This window comes from Gobio gobio (genome assembly GCF_949357685.1).
Source record: "Gobio gobio genome assembly, chromosome: 11".
In the NCBI taxonomy this organism is placed as follows: domain Eukaryota; kingdom Metazoa; phylum Chordata; class Actinopteri; order Cypriniformes; family Gobionidae; genus Gobio; species Gobio gobio.
In genome coordinates, this window is record NC_137104.1 from 11,134,475 (window position 1) to 11,153,998 (window position 19,524).

General features: G+C 38.8%; 1 protein-coding gene across 1 annotated transcript in view; it reads left to right on the forward strand.

Annotated features, from left to right (window-relative positions):
* adgrb2 (adhesion G protein-coupled receptor B2) overlaps positions 1–19,524 on the forward strand; it is a 498,704-nt gene that overhangs the window by 120,161 nt on the left and 359,019 nt on the right. The window contains 1 exon segment of the mRNA XM_079829044.1: positions 662–1,481. Within this exon segment, the coding sequence (XP_079685170.1) occupies positions 677–1,481 (805 nt within the window). The 5' untranslated portion in view covers positions 662–676.

Sequence of the window (19,524 nt, forward strand, 5' to 3'; positions counted from 1 at the left end):
CTTCATCTCGCTCGGTTTCTCCTGTCTTTTCTGTTCTCATTCCCGTTCCCTCTGGCTGTTTGTTTATGACGCTCTACAGTGTCTCCTTAGAACAGATTAAAGAGGATTAGTGATGTAAATCTGTTAATGAATCTAATATTCAAATAACATTGTGTTGCCCTTCTCATTCTCTCCTTTAGAACTCTCTTTCTCTTTAGTTTTTTCAACACATACTCTTTCACACAAAGCAAATTATCGTAGTATGTAGAGCTGTGATGACTAATTGATAATAATCGATGATGAAGATCATCAGCAATGGATTTTCTTATTGATTTGTCATGTATTTTGTCATTGCATTGTGCATGGGAATGGGCCCACTTGCTTAAAATAAAGTAATACACATAATTTAATCTATACTTCTGTCATTCCATCCATCCATCTTGGTTATTTCAACTATTTGGCTGCTTTCAAACTGTAATTTAAAACTCTGTATTTTATCACTTTATAATTATAGTTCAAACCATTTTACCAAGATTGTATAGCATTAGACTTCAATATTGAGATTGTTTGAAGGCGAGTAATGGGCAAAAAATGAATTTATAATCTGATTTATCAAAGAAATATACTGATTAATTGTTTGACCTTAAAGATCACTCATCTATATATCTTTCTTTCCTCACAGGACAAATGACATAGGATGAACACTGCTGGTCATCTCTGTCTGTCTCTGCTGTCATCCCTTTTTGCACTGGCCTGGGCTGTGGAGCCGCTGGGTCAGGCTGCCCCCTGCTCCTCTCTGGTGGCTGGGGTTTTATACGGCTCCTTTTCGCTCAGGGACCTCTTTCCCAGCCCGTCGGCTCTGGCATCCGGATGCTCCTGGACTGTGGAGAACCCTGACCCCACCAAGTACTCGCTCTATTTCCGCTTCAATCGCCATGCCGGCGCCTGTTTAGCTTTTTCCCCGCTGGTGCTGCCCCTGGACCACTACCTCTCAAACCAGACCTGTGGCCCCCCAGATCAGCCCACCTTCCCCTCGGACCCCGAAGCCGTTGAGCTCTGCATGGTCCCAGGACCCCACACCTTCCTGCAGTTTGATAAGAACTTTGTGCAGTTTTGCTTGACCGCTCACCCCAGCGGAGACGGTGACAGCGAAGATGGGGGCCAGGCCCCCTTGTCGGCGGAAACTCTGGACTTCCGGCTCGTAGAGGTTCTGCTCATCAATAATGAGAATTCAAGTCAGTTTACCTGTGGAGTCCTGTGCCGATGGTTCGAGGAATGCTTGCACGTCGGCTCAGGCTGGGAAGCCGAGAGCTGCAGTATCACCCAGACGGGTTGCGTGTGTCCCAACACGGCCCCTCCGGTGTCCCTACTGCCCACTGCACCCCACAATCACTCCTTAGACCCCAGCGCAAGCGTGTTGCAATCCCCACCCGATGACTGTTGTGTAACACAGCTGCATTCAAAGAACGGCATCGCTATAGCACCAAGAGATGTCCGGCAAGGTAAGCCAGGCTTCTTTTTGACCTGCTGCTAGCTGTTCCTTTTACAGCCCATTTCATTCAAATCAATTAAGCTGATTTACAAGCTACTTTGTTTGATTGGGTAACCATGGGCTCGTTTTGGATCACAAACAGTGTTTCACTTTCAGCTTGATTTGATTTGGAGAGCTCATTTTATATTTCAATTATTAGTCTCTAATTACAAAAGGGAAAGTAACTTTAAAGCTCTTGGAACTGCCTCCAATGAGTATAAGTGTTTGTGATAAAATGGTAATCACTGACTCCCCTTGGCTGCACTGTTTTCTCCCGCTGATATTGGCTGGGGAGACGTGTGTGCTACTTCATCTTACACACCATTTCCTTACTGGGTGTGACTTGATAAGCTTCTATAGTGATGGGTACTTCGTCAGTAGACACTGGCAAAATCATAACCAGTCAGAACATTTTGGTGTTTATTATACAATGCAAATTCCAATTCTTGAATTGACTGAGCAGTGTTCCTTAAGTGCTGGTATTTAGTACGTAACTGGGACTGTCTGAATCAATCTGCTTGTCTGTATATTTTAGTAATGGAGTCTCCTTCTGCAAGTTATATTGTTATGCCAGTAGGTGGCGATAAATTACTGCATAATTAGCGAGTAATCGGATCATTGAACCAATTAATTTAAACCACTGATCCATTAAGGAATGAGCGAGTCATTGAATCACTAAACTGTGAATAAAACAACTGTAGTTGAAAACATGTGCTACTGTACCGGTCCTACTAGACCCGCTCCGAGTGGGATTCAAACCACGGTCTCCGGTGTGGAATGCGGGCGGACTAACAAGGATGATGAAGATTGCAGCCGCTAATGTGCCTCTTAAGGCCAGGGGAATGACATTTACACACACAGTTCTTACTGGACTACGTCCATTACACTAACCCCCCTAAACCTCACTCCCATCCGGGTTAAACAGCACCAAATGTAACTGGTCATACTTGACCCGCTCCGGGTGGGATTCGAACTGCGTTCTCCGGCGTGGGATGCGGGCGCACTAACAAGGATGCTAAAGACTGCAGCCGCTAGTGTGCCTCTTAAGGCCAGCGGACACAGTTATTACTGGACTACGTCCATTACACTCACCCCCCTAAACCGCACTCCCATCCGGGTCTTGGCACCAAATGTAATCGGTCCTACTCAACCCGCTCCGAGTGGGATTCGAACCAGGGTCTCCGGCAGGATAGGTGGGAGTGTTAGCAAGGACCCTAAGACCACAGCCTTTTTCAGCCCAGAGGTTTATACGCACAGCTCTTACTGGCCTACGTCCATTACCCTACTACTATACAATTCTCACTATTTCTGCCATATAAAGGTATGGTATAAGTAGTAAGAGTAGTATGCTAGTATGTGGTTCGTTTTTATGTGAAGTCTTGTGAGTGACTCTTTATGAGTGAATTCATTATTTAAAAAAAAACTGATTTATTGAGGAACGCCATCATGTTCATTGGAGGCGTATGAGGATTCAGCTGCGTTTTTTGGATTATTCGTTTGTGGAGCAGAAATGTACAAAGTAACTTTATTTAGGAACACCACAACGGTCTGTTGATTGGAAGCATGCAAGGGTTCAGCGGTTTTTTTTTTGTTTTATCGGTAGGCAGAGCAGAAATGGACAAAGTAACTAGACTATAGCTTTGTCTCATTTCGAAGGATATGTCCTCTGGAGATCGCATTTGAAGGCTGCATACGTGGCGTATACTGCATACTGCATACCAAGGCGGTCTTATTTAAGAAAAGTAACCGTTAGAATGCAAAGTAAGAAAGATGTTACAGTATTTTACACCTCCCAATGAATAATTACTTTTCTTAAATAAGACCTCTGGAGTAAGACCTTCCTTCAAATACGACCTCCGGAGGACGCAGCCTTCAAAATGAGACGCAGCTATTGTGTCTAAAATGTAGGTTAGGCTCCTTGATATTAACTTCTTGTTTATTGAGCTGTTTTTAAAAGCACAAATGTACAGCGCTGTGTACCTGAATTTTGTTATATGCATAGCAAACACATCGTGACAGAAATTGAAATCAAGTGATTGACTAAATGCTCTGCCTGCGTGTTGTGACTGGTTATGACAGAAACGTACAGAAACATACTATCATGCTGGGTGGCTGCATTTAAATTTGCATATATATCACAAAGCTGTCACTTTTGCTGCCGTCATCTTGTGTTGTTGATTTGTGTCGCATTAAGCTTAGGATTTGTGGGTGAGGACTGAAGTAGAGGACAGTTCATTTCTGGGAATGTGGGCCTTGTTGATTAATTAAAAAATAATAATGAATAATTATGTAACTGACAGGTTATCGGACCCATGCAGACAATCTGTGTCATTAATAGACTTCATTATCAAACAAAAATTATATTATCTGCGTGTGTCCCGATTGAGAGAAATAGAGTGTGTTGACAATGAAAAAGATGCGACTAGAAGGGGAAAGTTAGAATGAGAGGACGTTTATGAGCGCGCATGCTTCAGTCGGGCTTTTCCTGGCTCGCTCCAGTGCCTCTCAGCTAAAGCCACACTGAGTTTTATCCTCCCTTGAGTCAGCATGCTGATTGGCTGTGCCAGACAGAGGGACATTGCCAATGTGCCTGTCACAGAGATGCAGCCTTCTCCTGTGCCCGCTAAGACTGCACATTAAACAGCCTTCTCCTCAAAGCTGACATTACTGACACCAGCCAATTTCAAGCATGGAGAGTTCTTCTCTGGAAAGATGTTGACAGTATTTTTAGGTGTATATTGGGTTATTTTTTAACATAATTAGGCCACTCTGGAATAGAAGATATATATCATCCTGCTTTTGAAAATCATAAAAAATGCAGAACATCAGAGCACACAAGCATATACTGTATGTCTCATAACTACGAAATAATTTAATAATATTACGTATAATATACATATATAATAATTAGATTCAGTAGTATTCTGCACATTTGTTCACATTTTTTGTTAGAGGAAATGTATAAGCTTGTTTCTGCCACGAAAAAAAATAATACTTTAATTAAAATTAAAATTAATACTTTTGTCACAATTGTGAGTTTATATCTCAGAGTTCTGAGTCATAATTGTGACTTATAAACTCTGAATTTCAAGAAATAAAATATGAATTACAAGATATAAAATTATGAGAAAAAAAGTTAGAATTGTGAGAAAAGTCTGTTTTTTTATTCTGTGACAGAAACAAGCTTCCAAAGAAATCTGCTGAAATCTGTAGAATAGAATTTAAAATAAAAAATGCTGAGTTTTCCCTCCTTAAAGTTTCATTTGTAATTAATTACTTTTGAAAATATGATTAAAATAATATATACTCACATGTCATGTCAAGATATGTGTCATATCTATCATTTAATAAAAGGTTTTTATTTTTACATGCACTCTCAAAAATGCTGGGTTAACCCAAGTTGGGTTGAAAATGGACAAACCCAGCGATTGAGTTGTTTAAGCCAACATTTAACCCCATTCACTGGGTTAAAACAACCGAATTGCTGGGTTTGTCCATTTTCAACCCAACTTGGGTTGTTTTTAACCCAGCATTTTTTAGAGTGTGGAGCTAGTCTTTTCATGGTGGCCACCATATTGAGATTACATGACCACTGACCAGCAGAATACTCACTTTATTTTACCTTAGTAACCCATCTATTGAGTTAATATCGCAAGTGTACCAATATTCTTATATGAATGTTCCACAATATTCACATTTGCCTCTTTTATACAGTCAAACCAAAAATTATCCAGACATAATTGATATTATTTTTGCTAGTGGGTGCAGGAAACTAGTTCATTTAGTGAGGATTGCAAAATAAAGTAAACTGTGACATATTATACCCAAAAAATCTTCATACAGTGGACTACCAGCAAAATTTGGGACCAAAATTATTCAGACACTTTGACCATGGTTTGCTTAAGTGTTTTTTCTTTAATTGCTAATGCGACCTCTTACACCACAGACTGAACAAAATGAAGCATTGCTTGGTCATTGGTTGACCTAAATTGGTATTATCTAAATGTGTACTTAAATTTTGGTATTTGGTCTGACACAGTTTAACTCAGAGTTCTTGCCATATTGTATTACCATTTTCAAAGAGAATAAACTGTGATAATGTGAGAAAATGTTGAAGGTGTCTGAATACATTTAGGTTTGTCTGTAAATCTTTTGAAAACAATTCCACTTCCACCGTTCCAGAATCCACTTGTTTTATGTGTACAGTTTTGTGAAAGACAAAATTTGGCCTTCATCCGAGATCTGCGGGTGGTACATTTTCTACCATAATCCGCGTATGTTGAACTGCAATTAAATCATTTTGTTTAGATGGGAGATAAAAACCTACCGCAGACAAAATTTGTTTTGGTGAACTGTCACCATCTCTTGGCGTGCAAATGATTTAATTACAGGCATGTTATCCAAAGGCTTATATGGACTAATTATTTAATTGTCTCCAGGTATTTCTAGCTCATCTCTAGATCAGAGAAGACAATCCCTATGCTCAAAGCCCATGTGAACGTGGAGCTTGTTGCTCCTGTGTGTAAATCCCAAGTGTCGCAGCCTCGAGATGGGGTTGACAAAGGCGGATAAAATCCACAAACTGTTACAGCATGTCATCTTTTTTTTAAGCTAGTGTTGTAGCTAATAGAGGCTAATTGGTGTGGTTGTATATGCGTGATGTTGATCTAGTTTCCTGTAGACTGAAATATCAGCTTGCAGGCAGAAGAAGCCAGATCGCCATGCTGCATTATCTAGAACGCTTGAGTTAATGTTGATATAATCACTATTTGATTACATCCATTAGGTTTTTTTTTTTTTTTTTTTAAGTGCCTTGTGCATTGTGCTTTTCTGGAGGTCCCTGTCTGTTCCACATAAATAGTAAAAAAATTATGTTTTCAGCTTTCAAGTAATGTGTCTATCAAATATATCTGAAGAGAATGCCCAAACTGACGTGAATACATTCAATTGCAGGACTTAATAGAAACATATCAGCATATACAGAGGCGTTTGTAGGCGGAATTTAATGATGTCTGACAGCTCATAAGCTCTGTCTTTTCTCAATGGTTTTAGTTTGTAATCTTTCCATTTGTCCAGAGTTTTCAATAAGGTACTTTACAGAGTCGGTGGAGAAGTTATATGAAGTTTCCTGGCATGTCTGACTTCGAATGAATTTATATCTCACAAATGTGACTTTATTTCCCAGAAAGTGATTTTATATCTCACAATTGCAACTTTATTTCCCACAATGTGACTTTTTTATCTCACAATTGTGACATTAAGTCGCAATTACGAGAAATAATGTCTCACAATTGCACATTTTTCTGACATTGGTATTTCTGTGACTTTAAAGAAATATATATATAACTCACAATCTGACTTTATGGGCCCTATCTTAACGATCTGAGCGCATGATCTGAAGCGCATGGCGCTGGTACACATGTCCAAATCCACTTTTGCTAGTTTAATGACGGAAAAAAACTGTCTGCGCGCCAGGCGCATGGTCCAAAAGGGTTGTGCCTAGTCTCTTAATGAGTCATGGGTGTGTTTTGGGTGTAACGTACAATAAACCAATCAGAGTCTCATCTCACATTCCCTTTAAAAGCCAGTTGCACTTGCACCATGGCAGATTCGCTATTTACACGGTGGAATTTGCGAGCGGAAAGACTGAACGCTTCTCCAGAAAGGAATCCTTTTATTTTTAATATTTAAAAATGTTTGTGTGCTGCTGCGCGTCCCTGAGTGTGTAATAAGCAGTGTACGCGCCTATATGTGCATATTACTAACTCGCACTTTAAATAACACAAAAAATACTGCGATGCTATTGACTTTAGACCATGTTTGTGTTGGTCAATGGCGCAGTCGTTTTCAGTTCCTCATAACAGCAACTCGCCAACAATGCACCTGAACACACCTCGTTTTCAGACCAGCATGCCCATGGGTGAACAGATGGGCGCGGGTGCATTTGCTATTTAAACAACGTGGCGCTGGACATGAAAATGATAACATCGTCGGGCTGAAACTAGCAAAAAACATGTAGGATATGTATAATAGGGCCCTATATCTCACAAATGTGACTTAATGTCTCACAACGTGAATATTTCTTATTTTACATTACACATTTTACATTATATAACTCTCAACTATGGAGTAAAAGTAAAATGATGAGAAAAAGGGATGAATGTTAACACTCTTACTAGTTTTTTTTATTATTTTTTTTTTTTTAAGAGTTACTGTGACATTTTTTTTTTTTAACTTGTCCTTGAGTTGGCAGAGCAACTGGTTTGGTGGTCCCTGAAGTCAGTAAAGGTTGAAAACCCCTGCTATTTGTCATCAGAAATATAGTAGACGGCTGCTGCTTTGCTGAATTACATGCAGAGAGAGATGCCAGCTTGGGTCATTGTTCGAGTAGCGGCTTTTTGTGTTGATTTTCTGTTAGTCTGAGGGGAATATTGTTTCTTTCTTTGAATTTTGACTACACTGCATTTTTTCTTTCATCCCAGCTGGCGTTCTAACACACTGTCTGTTATATCACTGACATATGGAAAGGCTAATGAGTACAAGGTGAAATATAACAGAGGTTATATGAAGCATGAAAGACATCATTAGACTCTATTACTATGAATTCATCTGGGTGTGTTTCTCTGAATTCTTAAAATACTTCTTTGGCAATTGTGATGTTTCAGGTTGCAGACAGTGGAGTAAAGGAATAGCATTAGGGCTGCAACTAACAATTAATGTTCAAATAGTAGATTTGTAGGAGATAAGTCATTTTGGCCCTAACTAGCTAGTAGCATTGCTACATATCTATTAGCATAACAATATCTATCCCCCCATATAGTGTAACTTTTCCTGGTAATAAGCTGTTGCATTGTAGCATGAATTTTTTTTTTTATCATTGCCATATTATAAATTAGGGATACCACTTTTTTCAGAATGATTCTGATGCCAATACTTAAGTTTTTGGTACTCGCCAATGCTGTTTGCTGATACCTATGGCAGCTTGTTTCCGCCACAGAATAAAACACTTGAAAAGATAATTGTGAATTTTTATCTCACAATTGTGAGTTAACATCTTGCAATTCTGACTTTTTTCTCAGAATTATGAGATATAAATAAACAATTGCATGTTATAAAGTCAGAATTGCAAAGGCAGGGCAAGTTTATTTATATACCACATTTCATACACAATAGTAATTCAAAGTGCTTTACATAGAAAAGGTATTACAATATTGATAGAATAATCCCAACATATGCATAGGAAATAAAAATACCATGTATAAGAATGAAAATAATCCTAAATTCTGAGCTCCCCTGTCTGAACAGAAGAGTCAGAGATTTTCGGTTTGTGAGACACACTAGTAGCAACCTGGCTTCCTAGTGACCTCCTGCCCTTCCAAGGACCTGGTGTTCCACACTCATGTCTGAGTATGTACCGTCTCACTTCACAACCCTCACAACTCTCCCAACCGGACAGCACTAACCAAAAATGAATAAATAAATAAATAAAAAATAAAAACAATGTTAAATTAAAACAGTTTAAAAAGAACTAAAATAATAAAAAGATGATACATAAGATAAAGTGCAATCAGTCGGGATATAATTGCGAGATATAACGTCAGAATTGTGAAATATGAAGTCAGAATTCTGAGATATAAAGTCAAAATAGCGAGATATAGAGTCAGAATTGCCAGTTATAAAGTAAGAATTGTGAGATATAAAGTCAGAATTGCCAGTTATAAAGTCAGAATTGTGAGATATGAAGTCAGAATTGAGACATAAAGTCACAATTCTGAGTTAGGGTTAGGGTTAGACTTCTTTTCTCAGAATTGTGAGACATAAATTGGACTTGTAAGTCTAATTCTGAGGGGGAAAAAATGACTGATTGTGTTTATATCTCACATGACTCTATATCACGCAATTCTGACTTTATAAATCGCAATTGCGACTATATCACGCAATTTTGACTTGCGAGAATTTTTTTTTGTGATAAAATAACCTTTTTTATTGTTTTATTCTGTGGCGGAAACAAGCTTGCATAGATACTTGTATTTTCATTACATTAGTTGGCTTAATAAATTATTATAGCTTTTATTTAAGGCTACATTTTTAAAACAGGGAAATCAGTTTGGCTGTATTGTGACTTGTAAAATATTCTTAAAAACCTTAAATTCTTAAAAATTCTAAAAATGAAAAAGAATTGTGAAAAAATTGACATCGGCTTCGTCATCAGCTTACAAAAATCTCAGGCCTTCAATGGAGAAATTCAGTGCAAAAAGTTCTTCCCACAGAAAATTGCCTTCACTACCTGTGCAACAATTAGTTTCCCCATGGTACTGTTATAGCTTCATAATGACTGGCACTTTCTCTGCTGGAAATAGCTAGTGAATTTGGCGACACAACTGCCATTACAAAAGGAAAGAAGATGGACTTGCTATGCTATAGTCTGACTAGTTTTATTAACTTCCGTGCCCACACACTCTCATAGTTGCTCACTTTCTGTCTCTCCATTTGGACCTGAGACTTTGAATCAATATAACTCACTCCTCTGAATAATAAGTGTGCTTCTGTGTGCTTGTGCCAAGAGAGACTCACAAACTGTTAAAGCCTCCCAGAGTTTCTGCAAAACTAATAAGTTGGGGACACTCATTTGGCACAACGTTATGGGAAGGACAGCTGATTTTTTGTGCGAGTTCCAATTTTTAGGAACTCGCATGGAATATGTGCACGCATTTCCAGTGTGATTGTGATTTCCTTGTTTTTGTTCAAATGTCTTGTGTTTGTAGCTGAATCAATCATAATGATTTTTATTTATTAATATATAATAACTGTTTAATATATTTAAAAAAATATGTTTAATAATTAAATTATTCAAATTCAAATTCTGTAGAAATCTCCCAAACTTATTATAACAAAAGCATTTATTTAGAATATGTGTGTGCTCATTGAAAGCCTATCTGCAGGTGGTATTTGAGTAGCTGTGGATACAGTTATGTGGAGCTGGGCAATGCCCGAGGCGAGGCTGCAGTGTTGTTGTTAGAGATTTGTTAACAGTGGCAGTGTCATCATGATGGATGGAGGAGTCTTCTCAGTTCTGGTTCCGCTGCTGATCTGAACTGCAGGGGCGGAGGAAGGAAGGGGCCCGCTCTGCGATCCGAGTCTTTTCCCCGCCTTCTGTCCACACATGGTTCCCCTTGACCAAGAGAGCCAGTAGGTTAAGATGAGGTTCGCTGCTGCTGTCTCTTACACTTTTCAGCCAGGTGTTCTAATCCTTACTTTGGCTTGCTTTTTCAAACTCTAATTTTTTAGAGTCATCTGGGTTCCCACGGACATGGAAAAGCTGCAAATATTCTGCAAATTCTGGGTTTTTATGGGACCCTTGGTTCTTTATTCTCTGATTGATACATAATAATTTCGCAGCAGGCAACGTAAGTCTTGCACAGAAGTTTTATTCTTAATTGGATTTAGGATAAACCAACATCAATTCACTTGTGGTATTGGGAGATTTTTCAGAACGCTTCCATATGGGCTTGACATTAACAACCGCCAACCCGCCAAATCCGGGTGGATTTTAGCAGTGGCGTATAACGCAGTCATTCCTCATACATTTTTCAATTGTAGTCTTTTAAAAAGGTATCTGAAATAATAACCTAAGTCCATGTAGTGTAAAAAAATTATTTTTCAATACATATAGATACTGAAATATCTGAGATGCTTCCAATACTCATTTTCTGCAGAATAGATACATGGTACCAGCTGTCCTTTCTCGCTCTTCAATTCAATACACATTCATTTGTATATTTTGCTTTCCATACATATTGTTTCAAAGCAGCTTCACAGAAAATGCATGCATCTACATTACAATTTAAAGTGATTTGTTATCAGAGGAGACTGTGTCCACGTTATGTATTTCAGAAATGTTCATATACAAAGCACACAGTTAGCTAACAATGTATTATTAATCAATATAAAAATAAATTAAGGCACAGATATGTGTTGTTGATTGATGATTAGGGTATAAAGATAATGAGCATGGGTGCATTTTGATGCAGAGCTGCATCATCTGAAGTCCTCACAGGAGTTGAGCCGTCTCTTCACAGGTGATGGTCATCTGAAGTCTTCATAAGAGGCTGGATCCAGACTGGAGCTGACACTCTCTAGTTACCTCGGGATCGGCGTCCCGAGATAAAACAGAACAGGAAAATAATTAGCGTAGCTGCTTTTCAAAGCATTAAGCAAAGACAATCATGTGCATTGATATGATTGGAGTGCAAGGTTATGAGATGCATTATGTGAATGCTTGGCTAAAGAGATGCGTCTTTAATCTAGATTTAAAATGGGAGAGTGAGTCTGAGCCCCGAACTTTATCAGAAAGGCTGTTCCAGAGTCTCTCTCATCTCTATGACAGAGAGTTGACACACAACCCCCCCCCCAAAAAGTGAATCCCAATCAACCTGAATTCACCCTATACTCTTTGAAAACATAATTGCATTGCATTGTTGTTTTAAATCCCAAATATTTTACTTATAACATTCATCATTCGCAATTATTCAGTTATTTGTATTTACTGAATACTGAATTGTGTTCAGTGTCACAATATTACAGTTTTTTTTACTGTGAGACTTAAAAATAATAATAATAATAAGATAATTTTAGATATAATAGGCCTTTGTAATGTGCGTTTGTTGACTACATTCTAAATAAACTACAACAAAATATATTTATTTTGTCCTTAGTTGCTTAGTTTCTCACATGCCTGAGGCTCATTCATTGTGCAGGTCATTATGCGGCTCATTATGGGTTCTTTTGTCTCTCAGGTGTGATTCACAGCATTATTCATGATCATTCACACCCCTTTGCATACAGCCTTTGTAAAGAAAAAGTGTCTTACAAAATGTTTTTATGTGAATGAGTAGGCACAATGATTCTCACATCAGTTTGAAGCAAAAACTCTAGGCAACAACAACCATTTGTTAAAAGTATTGTGGACACATATCTATTGTGTGTTTTGAGGCCTTAATTCAGTGACTTACATTTTTATTTTTTTCAAGAACCACGCATAAACGTTATTCTCTCAAAAATACAAGCATGTACATACACGTTGCTCTGATATTATGGTAGCCCAGTTTGTGCTGAACACAGTGTAATGACACTTTTGCCATTAATATATTTATAAGCAACTGGAAAAAGCACAAATGTCAGTGCATGTCAGAACTTCTAAAGGGTCCCAAAACAGCTCACACTCCAGAGGGTTAATCCCTCGGAGCCGTGTGGAGCAGTTATATGATGGATAAATGCACTTTTATGGACTTCAAAAATGAACCATCAAGTCAATGTCATTATAAAGTTGGGAAGAGACAGGACTTTTTTAATATTACTCCGATTGTATTCGTCTGAAAGAAGAATGTCATATACAACTGATCATGGGCCAGTCAACAAATCAATAAATGAGGGTCAGTAAATCAATTTTCATTTTTGGGTGAACTATCCCTTTAAACAGTCAAATACACACCAAATAATCTCAAAATAAGACCAGCAGGTCTCTGCAAGTATTCACATAAACACAGGCAGTTATGTTTCTCAGTTGAGAAAGAAAACGCATGTGTTACAGTATAATGGATCCATGAAAGTTTTTCCCCATGGTATTTATGGCTTTTATGTAGAGTAAATGTATCTTGCAAGTCATACTTGAGTCATTTGTTTCAGATAAATCAGTCAAACTAGTTCACAGATCAGTGAGAATGATTAAATTGTTAATCTGCTGAATTAATATTATTTTTTTTACAAATGTATCTAGTGATTGCAAATGTCTAAAAAGGTCATGGAAATTCATTGGGGGGAAAAAAAGTATTTAAAAAAAAAGTGTAACATGGATGAATCATTCACAGGATGCATTTAAAAAATACATTACATTTCCATTTCGTGCCAACTTTAAAACATTGCTTTAAAACATGTTTTAACAGCAGTGAGGTTGTGAATTGCAACCACTCACCCCTCCCTTTCAAAACACATAGAGAAGCTATGGTGGCCGACACAGGACAAAAATTTTGTCGCCAGAGAGCAGAGAGTTACTAGCACTCTTTAGAGAAGTTTGTCCGTTTAGGGCTACTGTAGAAACATGACAGCGCAAAATGGTCATTTCACTATAAGGGGACCCGCTGCGTATGTAGATAGAAATGGCTAATTCTAAGGTAATAAAATCGCAACGGTTACATTATGTAAGGTCTTTATACACCGCTCAAAACTTAGTTAGGTATATTATATTGCATTTCTGTCAATAGATCCTCATAAATATTACACACTGCACCTTTAATTGCTCAAAGGCATACGTTTGGGACTGGCTTACCTGTAATGAGCTGTTTTGCAATGCATTGGCTAGTTCGTCTGAACAGTGTCAAATAGGGCAGAAAGGAAAGGGAAGTGGAAGTGTTTGGGGTAACCTTGTCAATCATGATTCTTGGCATTGCCATCAGTTCCGTTTGTTGCCGCCATACTTCACCTTTAAGGATTGTGTACCATGCTTAACAGCCTATTATAGTCCGGTTTTACTTTTTATTTCTGTGCCCTGCTGACTTGTATAATTACCACTATAATTTTGTAAGAGACAAACCAATTATAGATGTGAAAACGTGTCACGTGTGTAAAAGCACTCCCTGCATACGTGATCTACATCCAGATATCCTCATCTTTCAGCTTATTGTGCTAATTCTTACATCAAACACTCAACGTTTGTTCAGAGATGGTAGATCTTCAGAGTTAATAGTCTAGGATCATGCTCTTTTATCCGTCTCCATTTCTTGGCCTCATTGACGGTGTGTTCAGAGACAGGAGTATAATTCCTCTTCATTGTGTAGACTTAATATGTCATGGTTAAATACCCTACATCCATACAAAATAGCTCAAAAGCAACAGCCCATGCATCCAGGAAAATTAGATCTTCCAAGCACAAAGAGCTGCATGTAGTCTTGGAAAACGAAAAATCCCCATAGAACGCTGACTTGTTCTTGTTCTGTTCTTCAGATTTGTTTCTCATTCTCTCAGAGCTGACTTTCAGGAATTGTAATGTTTGAGGAAGCTTTAATTGCTTGGTTAATCTGATCCGCCTTGATTTTGAGGTGTGACACCTGACAGGAAGCTAACCAAGTTGACAGTTCCCAAGAGCAGAAAGTGTGATCATATTGTTTACGTCTTATGGCTATACTTTTGAAACGGCAAGCATTTTAATGTTTACGAATTGGATCCATTCACTTTCTTTGTGCGTCTCTCACTGTAACTCAGATTTCTGTTTTTTAAAGGAAGGACAAGCTGAAAGTAATAGGGGAGCGCCGGGCACAACCTACACGCTAGGATGACAAAACTTTACTAGTTGCAATATCAACATTATTTAGGAAACATTGCACAGAAATTAAAACCTCTTTGGAAGATATTACTGAACACTTATTTAACCATAGCAAAAAATAAATGTCTTACTTACGTTTTTTGTGTGTGTGTGTGTGTGTGTGTGTGTGTGTGTGTGTGTGTGTGTGTGTTTATTTAAAATAAGACAAATCTGATATTATTGTAATCTTATATCTGTTATTTAACACTTGAGATAGTTATGTAATGCTGATCTTACCAGCAGAAGACAATAGCCGGGTTTAAATCCCAGGTGTGCAAGTGGGGGGCGTTGTAACACTGCATTACAATGAGCTCCTATTATGCTGCGTTCACACCAAGCATGAATAGAGCGTCGAAATCGTGTCTACCGCGTCTAGTTGGACGCTTGAACATTTTGAATCCATTCGCGCGTCCACAGTGAATTGGACACGCGTATAAATAGAGTGTTTGAAGCAAAATAGCATTCACACCAAGAACAAACGTGAACAAACATGTGAATGCACAAAAAACACCCCTCGCGCATAACACGCGTATCGCGCAAGACGCTAAATTTGCGTCCAATTCGCGCGAATGAGGCGGAAACGCGTCTATGGCGCCGCAGGACCTCCAGACGCGCGTCAACGTGCCTTTCCATTGACTTAACATTGAAATCACCCGCTCCTGACGCTCTATTCGCATTTGGTGTGAACGCAGCATTAGAACTACGCTATTCTATTCTACACTTTTATGAATTCTATTGAGAAACAATGCGAAAAAGGTGAATAATGACTGGGAGTCAATATTCAGAAGTTATTAATTAGGGGCCAAGCACCAAAGGTGCGAAGGCACCTATTGAAACCGCTCCCGTTCCTATTATTATTATTATTCCTCCGTTTCTTCCGCCATAGAAGTCCATGGCAGCCCATAGAACCGTATGGTAAAAAGTTGTGAAATGTGGCACACTCATAGAAGACAGTCTGAAATGTCAACATAGCAAATTTGGAGTCTCTAAATCAATCTCTCTAGCGCCACCATCAGTCCAAAGTTTGACTCATGTTTATGCTAATAACTTTTGAACCATAAGGGCTAGAAACTTCAGGTTCTTTTTTCCTCTGATTCCTTGGCTCAAGACGATTCGATTGTCGTTCACTTGTGGTATTATGAGATTTTTCAGAACGCTTCCATATGGGCTTGACATTAACAACCACCAACCCGCCAAATCCGGGTGGATTTTAGCAGTGGCGTGTAACGCAGTCATTCCTCATACATTTTTCAAATGTAGTCTTTAAAAAAGGCATCTGAAATAATAACCTAAGTCCATGTAGTGTAAAAAAAAATACAAGTGGGTTGTTTTAACCCAGCGATTGGGTTGTTTTAAGCAAACATTTAACCCAACTGCTGGGTTAAAATGACCTATTCACTGGGTTAAAACAACCCAATTTCTGGGCTAAAACAACCCATTTACTGGGTTAAAACAACCCAATTGCTGGGTTAGTCCATTTTCAACCGAACTTGGGTTGTTTTTAACCCAGCATTTTTTAGAGTGTCTCCATAGTTTTCAGTCACGTGACTGTCGCAGAGGCTTGGAGGGCAAAACCGCCATAGAACTCCATTGAACTGCAGCACAAGCCTGTCAAATTTACATTTTAAAACAAAAATATGTGAACAAGATGCCCGTTTTGGGCACTTATGTTCCACATACAGCACCTGCTGCAGTATTTCAATCACTAAAAACAGCGGGTTCTAAAACATTTAACGTGAAAAACACTTTAGGGTGGGTTGCACCAATAAGGATTCAATTAAGCAAAGTTTAACGCTAATCTAGGATTTGTTAATATGGGTTTTATTTTAAATCGAGTTGTTGCACCACTTAATTTTAAACAGATTAATTATACGCAGTAAAACCGTTACAATTATAGAGCTGATCAAGGAGTAGGCGGACTCTGGTGGAGGGTGAACTGACGCCAGGTTAAAGAATCCTCATTTGTGCAACCCACCCTTAAAGTGCCGTAATGTACTAAAACAGTGATATTAAACGATGAAATTCAGTTTACACCATTTTTTGATGTAGCCTAAGCCTATACAGATGAGCAGATGATTGCAGAATATGAACGAAACGCGGTTTGTTTATAATGGGTTTCGATGGGAAAACAAACACTAAACGAGAAACCTTGTGTTGCACTAATATTCAGAGTTAATCTGCTTTCCTGTACAAAGTATGCATCATCAACAAGGTGTATATTGAATTTGGTCTTTTATTATCACCGTCTTACTGCATTAATACTGATTACAAACCTGGTAAAAATGACTGGTGGGCAATGGAGGAAAGCCTTGTTTTGCCCTCAAGGTGGGCATCCCTATAAGCGTGTGACACCACATGAAAACTATGAATAGCTGTGTTTTGCCGTGTGTTTGTTGTCAAACTCAAAAATGTGTATATTTTTGATGATTAAAAATGCCATTCTTTTATATGAAAAAGTTAATAATTGTATTTTATTGACAAAACATTTTAGTTTGTCTTGGATTTTTTTTATTTTGATTATATCAGGTAACATTTTAAGCTGTCATTTGGTCATGTTACAATGTGCCCCTCACATGTTACAATGTACCCACCTATGGGGCATGTTGTCACATTTCACTCTTATTCTTTCGGGGTAAATTAAGAACAAAGTATACACTGTATTAAAGAAACAAAACCACATAATTGTACTAGACATGCGGGAAAAAATAAACACTCTGAACCCCAAGTGGATTTACACAAACTGAGAAAGTCAAAAAGCGTTAGGCTGTGCCCCGCTCTCCCCTATTTGTAGTTATCAACATTGTGCCGCACGTGTTGTCAGTTTTACTTTGTAGTGAAGCCGAAATATTTGAATTCTAAGTCAATCTCTATTTCTATAGAGATTCCACAAGCCGCACTTATATATGATATTGACTTGACCTGATAAAACCAAATAAGTTCTGCTGGATCTTCTCGGGTTGATTCGTTTGTACAAATTCATTGCCACATGCTGCTTTTGTGCCATACTTTCTTCAGCCTATTAGATCGCATGGCGAACCATTCAATTCAAACAATCGCCGACTACAATAGGACTTTCAAGATTCCAATGCCTCCTCAGAAATACTTCTGAGAAAAACACGAGCACTGCATCATAAAAGAAACATGACTGCTCCTGCTCCTTCACGCTCTCTCCATCCAGTCTCAGGTCCGCGATAGGCGGTGCTCGCTCGCAACAGAGCGCCTGCCCATCACTGTTTCCGTGCACGGCGGGAGGAAAAAGGGCTGTCCAAATCTTCAAAAGCGGGCCCTTCGAAAGCCTCCTCCCCATGCCGCGAAGCTGTCTGGTTGAAAGACTTGTCTTTGTGCTGCTTCCAAGCATGAGAGGAGCATCGATCAGAAGAGGTTGTCATTAAACGTGGCGCTGCACTTTGTCTATTTTTGGTAGCATGACAGAGGTTTGGGCGGTGTGCAGGGGCCCCGACGGAGAACCGTCGTTAATCATTAAAGTCACCGCGCTCTGCTGCGGCTCACACAGAGCGGTAACTGATGCAGTATACATGCACTGCACCAACATGCAAGCACATATTTTGAACACACGGCCAGGTGAATGAAACCAGCCTCTCTGAAATTCAGAGGGAATGCGGTTCTGTTCATTGCGGTCGTTCTCTGCTATTCACTTTGAAGACTTTGGGCAAAGTCACAGAGGAAGAAAGACAGATAAAAGAAGAGAGAGAGGTGGATGGAACCCTGTAGGGTCTTGGTATTATTGTCTGATTATTTTCAGAGAGTCTTTGGTGTACTCTCAGAGGCCTGACTCACATGGGGGGTGTTATCTAGCTTTCTTTGTGGTCCCTTTCTTCTACGCTTCCCCATACATGGACTTTCTTTGCTGTACCATAGCAAGAGCTCTTCGACTGCCATTACTTATCCATCCTGTGTCTTTAAAATTTTAGTCACAAACAGCGCCGTACACTTGTGCTAATATAATACGTCTAGCTGTAAATGTTCTCTGCCTCTGAGGTAGAAATTGCACTTTAGCTGGTGTATTACTGCTATTAATTTAATCATACCCACCACTGCCTTTGGAATTTTTTGCAGTGTTTCCTAAAATTAGATGTTTTTGTACCTCTGAGAAGAAAATTAGAATCCGTCTTTGGCTCTCATAGTACGCAGAGCAATCTGCTTTGTGAATGAGGCTCTCATTCCCGGTCATGCTTGTTCAACAAGCTTGGGTTTGGGAAGTAGAAGACCCACACACCTCAAGCTGTCGCTGTACAACACTCCACACTCTGAATCAGAACACCATACCCACCATCTTTGGCAGGAGGACTTGTTTGGACCAGGATTTGTTTGGGTTTCACACTGAGCTTTTTAGAACAGACTGCAGTCGCAAACGTTCTCAGATTCAGACCAAACGGACATATGCCTTCATCTTTGAGCAGCAAGAACCAGTCTGGCTAGTTGTAATTTGTATTTTTTTTTTTTTGGTAAAGGATACTGCATTCGTAATTTAAAAAATACTATGAAATAATATTGATGTGTAACAGTGGTTGAAAACCAACTATTCTTCCTCCATCCAATCAACAACCAGTTGGTAGACCAACAATTTTTCCGGCCTACAATAGTTTTTTTTCTATTTCGATAGTCTGTTTCACTTAAAGGAAAGGTAGGCAATTAC